Source organism: Toxorhynchites rutilus, chromosome 3 (assembly GCF_029784135.1).
Source record: "Toxorhynchites rutilus septentrionalis strain SRP chromosome 3, ASM2978413v1, whole genome shotgun sequence".
Lineage (NCBI taxonomy): Eukaryota > Metazoa > Arthropoda > Insecta > Diptera > Culicidae > Toxorhynchites > Toxorhynchites rutilus.
Window position 1 is genome coordinate 248,558,176 of NC_073746.1, and position 11,732 is coordinate 248,569,907.

The 11,732-nt window shown below is 36.5% G+C and overlaps 1 protein-coding gene across 1 annotated transcript; it reads right to left on the reverse strand.

The window, feature by feature from the left end:
- Nucleotides 1–2,885: 2,885 nt before the first annotated feature.
- Nucleotides 2,886–5,117, reverse strand: LOC129778315 (tubulin alpha-1 chain). The gene is made up of 2 exons (XM_055785141.1): nt 4,960–5,117; nt 2,886–4,358 (listed from the first exon to the last, which is right to left on the reverse strand). The coding sequence occupies exons 1-2, from the start codon at nt 4,960–4,962 to the stop codon at nt 3,009–3,011; spliced, it is 1,353 nt and encodes a 450-aa protein (XP_055641116.1). The 5' UTR covers nt 4,963–5,117; the 3' UTR covers nt 2,886–3,008.
- Between the last annotated feature and the right edge of the window lie 6,615 nt (nt 5,118–11,732).

An 11,732-nucleotide genomic window follows, 5' to 3' on the forward strand; every position in this document is an offset into this window, starting at 1 on the left:
TCAGAGGTCTAACGCGGGACACAAATAACAAATCGTCATGTATATACGTTATGGGAACATATACCATAGTTTAGCGAGTCTGAACTGATATGTATTATTTTTTTCTAAGTATCGGCACTCAGTTGTGATTTTTCGGTGGTTTAGATTTTGTTTGCGCCTGAAAATCACTCGCTCAATCAGAGCATTTACGCCTGGCAAGCACGATTCGAATTCTACAATTTTCTTTGAAAAAGAAATTACGAATAATACCGAATGGAATGCTCGAATTTTTTCTTAAATCTTTCGTTTATTAAGCATAAAACAAAACTTATTCAAGGCTGTTGATTCGCAGCAGCAGCACTGTTAAGCAACTTGATGATTTTTTCATACTGCAAGCTCCACCCCACAGCGAAGGAGTTGGACATCCTGAGGCACTTTGTGTCCGCCAGATATAGCCGATCTGGTATTTACAACATCATATCCCTGCTGCTCCTTAAGCCGGGACATCGAAGCAACCGGCCAAACGGTGAAGTAGAATCTGGTCAAACTGGACATTTTTATGTGGAAGCGTCAGATGAGACCGGCCGTATCTGAGCAGCAAGCAATCACTCAGAAGGAGTAGCTTGAGGTGCTGGTGAAAATCCACTTCTCGAAGAAGGTCCTTCTCTGACAGATGTGAAGCGAATGTCCAAGCCGCTCTTCTTTCTAATCATATTGTGAACGGGGAGATATATAGTACGAAGTGATTGCCGGAAGTTGCGAAGGTGATGTGGTCTTTATGCCGAATCTGGGATCAGCCCATTATGCCAAAAGATCACTGGAGGATGGATCGGCTGGAGATAAACATTGTCGCGAAGACCGCCAACCTTCTCAACACTCCCCAGCTGCGACCGTTAAAAACTTTTGGGTGAATGGCCAAAATGTAGAGACAGTCGTCCACCAAAGCCACGAAAATGTAAAAAACACGCCGACATACAACTTTTCATCGACCATGGTTGAGGTTCCGACCAACTTCCGTAAGACCGCCCAGCGCTTCATTCACGATACTTCATCAAACAACCCTCCCTCTTCCTGTCGAGTATAGACTAGTTTCTCCGGCTTATATAAAACGTTAAGCCCTGACCGAGCTAGAGGACCAAAGATGATCTTTTCGTTTGACTCGCGTTGGTCCCTGCGGATCAATAGGGGACTTTTATAAAAATCATTTTCCATTTTTGTTACTGTCGCTTCCAGTTGACACTCTCTAAACAAAAAGCCCACTGTCGGTGCGATGAACCCAGCTCAACGTATTAGTCTTAGGATGTATTAGAAGCGCTCTTGAACAGTCTGCCAAATAAAAGTTTATTTTTTGAGGTTCATCCATTTAAGAAAATTAACATGATTAGATTGTGATATTGAAATATACTGATATCGCGGGACATTTTCGTTTCTTTTGCCAAACGCGGGACGTCTGGTCACTTTATCTTACGCCGAAATGGGTACTGTATAATATACAACATGAGAAAAATGTACACAATAAATTCGGCTCTGCTACAGCTGAATTGCTAGATGAGCCTATTAACAAAAATAAACAGATGGGATAAAAAAATCAGTGACCCATTACAATGAAGAATGACCTCTCGTATATTATTATGAATAATAAACCCAAATTTATCATTCAATTAGCTGATAAATGTTTCTTCAAAGCGAATGTCATTATAACCGTAATAACGTTTTCGCTTCAATTGAGTCTGTATTGTTGTATTTGCAAAAGAAATGATCACAAGATACAACATTTTTGGGAATATCTTCGTTCGTTTAGAACGTTTATCTGTAATTTTAGAACATTTTATACATATTGTAGCACATCCCAATATTATAGAACAAATCTCAAGCTATTCAGTTACCAAATTAACAGGATGATATCATGCAAGGTTAGATTGCGTACCCAATTGACTAGACTTTTTTTTCGCTCTATATTATGGAGCTGCGGTGCGCATGTTATCCGCAATGCCCCACGACGCGACGAAACTGATGATGTAATCGAGTTCCACTTTCCATTTCGCGTAGGAACAGCGGCATGGAGCGAGCTTCGAGACAGGAAATAACCGCAGTAGGCGAAACCTGCTCATGCATCGTGGGAGAGACGGCTATGCATCACATCACCCACATCGTCTGTGTTCATTCTTCAGTGCTTTTCCATTTATAGTCAAAATTAAGTCGTTGTGAATGTCTCCATGTTTTTTTTCCCTCCAACGCATTGCCATAAAGGAAACTCCACTTCGATATTAGTCATTCTCTTCAAGGCGTTGATTTTGTTGATTTCTAGAGTTCGAACATAATTTCAGTACAAAATGTGTATTCTATGACTGACTTTTTGATTTAGCATTTTTCATTTTACCTGATCTCTGTTATCCATGTATTAGAATGAGATCATAACTTTTGATAGCATTTTATCAATTTATGACAATCATTTGCCTGATGAATTATTTAGAATTAAGTACAAGTGTTTCTAGTTTTTATTGACAAAAATGTACAATTTGCGGCACGTGAGGCAAAATGCCGGTCTTGTAGGGGACATCTACCGTCTATCGACCCAAATGAATATTGGTGTTGGGGGAGCGGTTTACAATCGCGGGATCTATTTTTGTTCACACCGTCTCCTCACGTGAACGTGTGAATGCGAGCGCGAATGAAGAAACTTTCAGTCTCTTAGATGCAAGCGAAGCGCCGGCGTCGATAATTAATAATGATTGAGATCCGTTCATTTCCTGTTTTCACTTTACTGTTATACAACGGGGAAAATTGAGTTCAATAGCCTCCAATCTGATTGAGAAATCTGTATTTATTTTTATTTCTCTCTATCTCGGATAATAAATCCAATGAATTCGGATAATGATGAAAAACATAAGAAAATCAAAAGAAACTTCAATTTGAAAATTTTTTATTTTCTTTTCTCTTTGAGCCACGTGCTTTTCTTTTGTGGAATCGGCAGGCCTTTTCCGTTTGGAATTGGCATTCGTTCTCGTGGGGGATGGCTGAATGATAGTTTAATATTCCTCAGCACCCTCTCCTTCGCCTTCACCGGAATCCATACCGACCTCCTCGTAATCTTTCTCGAGGGCAGCCAAATCCTCACGAGCTTCGGAGAACTCGCCTTCTTCCATACCCTCTCCGACATACCAGTGGACGAAAGCACGCTTGGCGTACATCAGATCGAACTTGTGATCCAGACGAGCCCAAGCCTCAGCAATGGCGGTCGTGTTGGACAACATGCAGACGGCACGCTGAACCTTGGCCAAGTCACCACCTGGGACAACAGTCGGTGGCTGGTAATTGATACCGACCTTGAAACCAGTTGGACACCAATCGACGAACTGAATCGTACGCTTGGTCTTGATAGTGGCGATAGCAGCATTGACATCCTTCGGGACAACATCGCCACGATACAACATGCAACAGGCCATGTATTTGCCGTGACGTGGGTCACACTTAACCATCTGGTTGGCCGGTTCGAAGCAGGCATTCGTGATTTCGGCAACCGACAGCTGCTCATGATAGGCCTTCTCAGCGGAGATAACTGGGGCGTAGGTTACCAGGGGGAAGTGAATACGTGGGTATGGGACCAAGTTGGTCTGGAATTCAGTCAAATCCACATTCAGAGCACCATCGAAACGCAGCGAAGCGGTGATCGAAGACACGATCTGGCCAATCAAACGATTCAGGTTGGTGTAAGTCGGTCGTTCAATGTCCAAGTTGCGACGGCAGATGTCGTAAATAGCTTCGTTATCAACCATAAATGCACAGTCGGAATGTTCCAGAGTTGTGTGGGTGGTGAGAATAGAATTGTACGGCTCAACCACAGCAGTGGAGACCTGAGGAGCTGGGTAAATGGCGAATTCCAACTTTGACTTCTTGCCGTAATCGACCGACAGACGTTCCATCAACAGCGATGTGAAACCGGATCCGGTACCACCTCCGAAGGAATGGAAGATTAGGAAACCTTGCAGACCAGTGCACTGATCGGCCAGCTTGCGGATGCGGTCCAGCACAACGTCGACAATTTCCTTTCCGATAGTATAGTGACCACGGGCGTAGTTGTTCGCCGCATCTTCCTTACCGGTGATCAACTGTTCCGGGTGGAACAATTGTCTGTAGGTTCCGGTGCGTACCTCATCTACGACAGTTGGCTCGAGATCGACAAAAACGGCACGTGGTACGTGCTTTCCGGCGCCAGTCTCGCTGAAGAAAGTGTTGAACGAATCGTCACCTCCTCCAATGGTTTTGTCCGATGGCATCTGACCATCTGGTTGAATTCCATGCTCCAGGCAGTACAATTCCCAGCAGGCGTTACCGATCTGGACACCGGCCTGTCCAACGTGTACGGAGATACATTCACGCTGTGGTTGAAGGAAAACAAAATCATTAGCAACTCATTTGTATCGAACGTATCGTTGAAATATAAAATACAGACTTATGTTCATCCCTTTACGAAATAATTTTCCATAAATAAGAAAATCATTGGATAATTTAAGAGACATGTTACTTTTGCCTCGTCTGATTAAAGATCGGGTTGCAAGATACAAAAAGCAAAATGACCTTTTGCCCAGAGAGGCTTATGCATTGTAGCAAATACTGATTTTTCTTCTTCTGAATGATTAATCAATAAATCCGACATTGATGAGTCACGCTGCGGCGTTTTGGACTATGCGCGACAGGGCTTCTCATTCAAAGAAAAAAAAAAGAAACACAAAATGGCGTCACTTTCTCTGCACTTTGGTGCAGACGTAGCAACATGGGTGTGGTTTTTAAGATGGAATGTTCTCGAAAAATGTTGTATCCCATATTTTAGAAATAAATTGGAATCCCAAAATAAATGGAAACTAGGAACCGGCATGTTATAATAACAATTATGGGTGCAACATGCGGCACATTAAAAATTCTATCTCCAAAGATGAAAAATATACTCGAAAAACTTTCTCCACTACACACTTTACTTACCATTTTGAAGAATGTAGTTTTTTTATGCCACGCACAAAGAGAAAAAGTAACTTGAATAAGGTTTTAGATAATTCACTTCAATGAACCTGAACCCGGCTTGGAGCAGCTAACAAGGACGCCTTCCAAACTGAGAATGATGAAGTTTGCCGAAACCGGGAAACTTTTATGCTTCCCGGCTGGAACGAAATGAAAACGAACCGCTCGGGTCTAACGGACACATCCGAAGTTTTCCTCTCTTTCAGTTGCTTCGCAAACGAACGGTTTAACGGATTGCCAGGGTTGCCATAACAAAATATATAAATAGGGGAAAGTCGTGAAAGATGGACACCCACACTTAAGGTGGCCGTACACTGTTTGCCCGGAGGTCAAATATTTGTTATTTTTTGACAGATAAGGTTTGATTTGATATCTGTACAAACACTATTTTGTTTGCCACTCTTCAATTTTCAACAGTAGTTCGAAGAACAGACTAAAAAAATATTTTAGGCATCCAATAATTGAATATTGTCGTGTTTTGCGTAGAATATATTTGATCAGTACACGTTGACCAAATTTTATCTGTCAAAAAGAGTCAAATATTTGGCTTCGGTCAAACAGTGTATGAGCACCCTTAGAAATTGAATTACTAAAATAAGTAACCAAATCTTTAATAATGCGAACATTAGTAGAATGTACAAATTTTCTGTAAATATTACGAACAGTATGTAAAGTGAATGTCAGATGCGATACACATTCCTACCAATGATTGGTACATTTTACCAAGGAAAGTGAAGTGGAAGGTGAAACGTAATGTCAGAATTGTCGTTCGGACGTATTACGTGTGTTTAAATTTATTTACATCGATCGTATCCAAGCAACATTAAGCATTGACTACAGTTTCGCCGGCACGGCATTTTTGTTATGAACCAGCAAAAAAAACAAAGCCGCAAATTATGCGCGACATTGCTGTTATGAACCAGTAAAAAAACAAAGCTACAAATTATGCGCCAGTGGCGGTATCACGATCAAAGCATTCCCTGAACAAATAATATCACATTAGCCGAGCCAGCTGGCGGAAGCATATGTATAAAAGTTACTAGGTTACTATTTTCAACGACAACTGTTTATTTATTATGATGCTTCAAATACCTTCGACGAAATCAAATGTAACCAAACCAACGTAAGTGAGTAACATAAACAAATTCAAACCTTTCATCTTGCCATTCCTCATACGTCTTTTCTAAATAGTGTATGTTACGAGCCACCTGTCAATTCTACCATCTTGCATTTTACTACGCCGCATCGGTAACTTTTCGATTGCCATTTCTGGTAACCGCGAAAAAACTATCTGTCATTTTTCAATTTTCACCGTGCTGATAACAACATTAAAGGTAAGTTATTTGTTGGCGATCTAACGTACAAATCTACACCTAGGCGGCGCTGCGGTGAAAGTGATGATGGTTTCAAATTTTGCCATGTAAGCTTATGGAAGGTTTGTAGTTCTTTCCATGAATTACAATGTTATAATCATAAAAGATTATTTGATTGCGATGAGTTTGTAAGAAATTTAATTCTGCGCAATTTTATATACAACATGTTATTTATTTACCTCTTTCAGTAGTGAAAACTATAAAAATGTTGACAATGGTTGAATTAAAGAAAGAAATTCGAGAGCACAATCAAACACAAGTAGAAAAATGTACGATTCCTGCATGTGAGAACTACCTTGGAAAGCCCGGAAGTAAAATATACGTGATTTGTTTTTGAGTTTTAGGTTACATTAGCATCATTTTCTTAGTTTAAAACAAAATCCAGATGTCTCACCGATCGTTTACGTTTTGCGTTAGATCGCCAATAACGAATTTGTTCAGTTTCAACCTCAGTGCCACACTAACTGCTGTCAAAACGTTCTTTTATTCACTCAGTTCCAACCTAGTGTCGCACTAGGTTCGCCCCGAAAGCTGTTAGTTTCGCACTGAGATGTTTCACGGGTTGGCACTCGGGTTCACCAATCAACTATACTGAACTGTCAAGTTCTGAGTATTGTTTTGGAAAATCTAAAAATAAAGACTATGAAAATGGAAAATCTGCTGCTTTTGCTTTTGTATTATTGGAATCGTAATCCAATTCGGATTCTGATTTTGAAGAGTATATTCCGGCATTAAGGCATTAAGCTTTGTGTGCTTTCATTGGTAGGCCAAAATAATGATGGATATTCAGGTGGAATAAACATGCTTCCAAAAACAAAATTATGAATGAAAATTTACTTTAACGTATAGAATATTTATTTTATGTGATGAAATAAGAGGGTTTTTTTATCGATATCGCAGAAACATATTGAACCAAAACTAATGATAATGTGTCTAATGATGATTTTATATTATAATAGTAATTATTTGTGGAACAAACAGGAAATGCATCGACAAATGTGTGTCAGGACTACATGTGTTAGGTTACATGTGTTAGGTAATCAAACAATATGAACTAAACATTTTCATTCAAACTTTTCTATTTTTACACTGCACTTGGCCCTTCTGATCTGATAGAGAATAATTTACCTCCCATGCACTAATATCGCCACCAGACGTCGACACTGTACATTTGTATAAATATAAACAAATCATACGTGAAACAGAAAACCGTTTTTTTATTACAGAGTCAGCTCGGCACCACCTCAGTTTTTAAAACGAATTCAATATTAGAATAATTTTGAAACATCGCATTTTAACGTTTGTTTTTAGGCATATTATTTGATTTTGTTGCTCTATTAAGTGCGATTCACATACAACATCCACGTCACGTTCACGTCCCGTCACGTTACGTTACGTCAATGATTCTACCATGCAATTCTCATAAAAACATTCACATACACCAGCAACGACCCGTCAGCATACGTTCAACGAAAACGACCGGCAGGATTTGTAGAAAAGAATAATGTGCGATTCACATAGAACGTTACGGAAAAAACGTCCACGTTCCGTCAACGTCTCGACCAATTTACACATGCAGCACAGCAGTGGAACTCCATACAATTCACTGACTAAAAAGTGTCCACATTTTCATCGCTTGTTTACGTGAAGAATATATTTTTTTCAGGCACACTTGATTTGAGAGTGTATGGATTTCTAGCTGTCTTGACGCAAGGTCTTTAATGAAGAATGAGAAGATGGGAAGGTTTATATAAACATGTTTATAATTACATAAGTTTATTCAAATATTAATATTGCTCTTATTTAACTATTCAGTGCAATTTTATCAAAATTTGAAAGAGAAATTAAAAAAGGAATGTTTTTTTTCAATATTTTTCTGAGATGGTTATTAAAAGTCCATGATTAATATTGCTTTATTATTTACCTTCCATTATTTGTTAATTTCTCCTGCTTTTCGTTCTTTGACCTATCATTTTAACAATTCAATTTGAGAGGTTTAAAATTGCGATAAGATAAAAATTTGGTGTGAAAGAGCGAATTGTGGAAAATTAAGTCGCAAATTCTCTGAGCGTTATAATTAAAGTTCTTCTGTAGTATTTAATTTTTGAGTTTGTGTGGATGACAGATTAAAGTTGATTCATGAAAGAATAGGATTTCATTTGATATGAAGATTTTTGAAATCGACTCAATGGTTGTAAAGTTATAAGGTTTTGTAAGAAATCTTATTTACTTAATCAGCAAGAGGCCCTAGTGGCATGTGCAAACCAACATATCATATCTTTTCGTTATCCGCAAACATGCCAAGCAGTAACTTAAAAAAAAACAAACTCATAAACGACAAAAAGAGTCTTAGATTGTATATTTTTTATATATTTTTCACAGTTTTACAGTACCATTTGTTTATTGGCGTTTTTTTTAGTTGGAGTGCCTTTTAATTGGCGGTTCACCAGTTGGAGCACGCGCCAATCAAAAAGCAATCATCTGTCATAATTGTATGTCAGTTTTACTATGTTGTTCCAATGCCATTTTTATCGAAGGGTCTTTGAACGTTAAACTCAAAAAATGAAGGCACAGTATAAAAGTATTTAGTTTTGCAGTTTGTTTGACAAATGTATTCGTTTGAAAACATTTATTAATATATATATATATATATATATATATATATATATATATATATATATATATATATATATATATATATATATATATATATATATATATATATATATATATACATATATAAAGTGAATTATATCACATCCACTATTCAAGGAAGTTAATGATATTTTCTAGCATCAATCCAAATGCAGTAATTCTAATTATTATTATGGCCGCACTGAAAGACATGAAAAACAACAAGAAAAACGCGAACTTTGAAATTTGTGAACTATTGCAGTATTACTTCAGCCATTCCATGACAAACTGGTATATTGGTTTTCAGATTTTTCGAAAATTGGTAGCTTGTTTTTGTTATGGTAAAACATTGAACCTGTATTATTATTTTTTTGGGTGATTCGATTTTTTCACTTTTTCCCAAAATGACTTTTATCAAAAACTCATAACTTTTGAACCACTAAGCCGATAAAGATGATCGATACATCAAAGTGAAGTAAATTAGCTAGTCTTTTTGGAAAAATATCAAACTTCCAAGAAATTTGAATTTTGTTTTCGTAATTCTTGATTGTATCTGTTTTTATAGTTTACATGGTTTCGGGACCAATGGCGCTATATTTTTCTATATTTTTTCTTGAAAACTGAGGATTTTTTTACACATTTATATTTTTTACTCGAAATTAGATATATTCTTTTTCTTTTTTTGAGTTAAAATTTTTTAGAGTTAACCGATAGTTCGGAATATTAATTTCTTCCCCTTTTTCCTATTTTCAAAAATTCATAACATTTGAACTGCTAGAGCGATTCAGATGATCGATATATCAAATTAAAGCCAAGAATTCAGAGTTGTTCGAGAAATAATAAAACGAAAAATAAAAATGTGGAAAAATATTGCACTTGCGTCAAAATTATTTTTGTTTTCGTGATTAATAATTGTGTCTGTTTTTCATAAATTAAAAAAAAAATTTATGCACGTGAGAAATTATTGACTTAAATTAACTATGTCGATTATATGAATCGATTCAGTAGAGAAAGGTTATGAATTTTTAAAAAACGTCATTTTTGGAAAAAAAGGAGAAAAAAGATTTTTTGAACCATCGGTTAATTTTGAAAAATCATAATTTAAAAACGAAGAACACATTTTTGGATATGTTATCTAAAAAATCCTCAGCTTTCGAGAAAAAATATAAAAAACATAGCGTCCTTGAATGAAAACTATAAAGAACAATTACGATCAATAATCAAGAAAACAAAATTATTTTTTTGCAAGTATAGTATTTAAAAAAAACTGGCTAACTGGCCAATTTGATATGTCGATCATCTGAATCGGTTTAGTAGTACAAAAGATATGAATCTAAAAAAAAAATATTTTTGGAGAAAAGGAGAAAAGTAGATTTTTCGAACCACCCTGAAATGGAATGGGATCTAATATTTAACGAAAATAAACAAAACTACCAATTTACACGAAAATCTGAGAACCACTATGTCGGTTTGGCATGGAATCTATATATAATACTAAAAAAAATATAGTTTGGTGTTAATTTCCCCTGCAACTAAAAAACTGATTACTGATTACTGAAACTAATTGACGTTAACGTTTTATTACCTTGTAAATTCTAGATACAATACCAACAGTGGGCTTTTTTCAAAAATAAAAATAGCTTTTTATGGGGTGTGTTCAAAACTAAAAAAAAAATTCAGAAATCATATTTTTATGTTGTTTTTTTTAAGCGTACCTACATTATTTAGTCGTATAATTATTGTATCATTCAATTTATTCCGATGAGAATCCTTTAAAATATTTCAACTGATGCTCTTACCACATTTTAATTTCTTTTATTCAATGTTCAGTTTCTATGGCGAAGCTTCATTCGTAAATTACACATTTGTCATCATTGGTGGAATACGATCATAAATGTTGTTATGAATTGCACAGCAAGTTATGATTACAAGACATATGGATTTATTTTGATAATGCATTATACATAAACCTATAAAAATGCATTATAATATCTATCCACAGCGTTTTAGCGTCTATATGTATATTTTATTCAATTTCAGTTCGTAATTTCTATCCCATTCGCCGTGTTTATCATGATGATGCTAACATTAATAACATTATATACGAACCTCCCACCTTATATATGATGTCTCCCACCCTTTTAGAGACATCTTAACATTATGTTCAATTTTTAGAGCGTAAACTATCTGTCAATTTTTTCACTGTTTACATTTTCTTGCCACAAATCGTTGCCACTTTTTTCTCTCAAGTTCCACTTCTCTTCTCTGCATGCAGTCTATGCTTGCAGCAGCACCGTCACGTCAAGTGTCAAACGAATGATTTATTTAATGTTCTTCATGGTGTCGCCACCTACAACAGTTTTAAATTGCAATGCCTCTTTCGAATCAACATACCTAGAACCAGTACTAAATTCATAAAAAATCAATGAAAATCATTGAATTCTATTATTTAAATGGTTCAACCCCGTAGTCCCGAGCCTTCTTCAACAATAATAATATATAGGCTATTTTTCTCAGCTAGTCGCGAATGATTTTGACTCCGAAATTTGGAACTAAGGCCGACTACACATTAGGCAACAGCAACCCGATCTATGTTGGCGATGTCAATCGCATCGCCAACTCAGCTCTGCACATTGAGACAACTCGAACGCGATGAATTCGTTAAGTTTTTATCCGTCATCATAAACTAAGCATACAGCCGAAAAGAATTATATAAAGAAAACAGAAAAA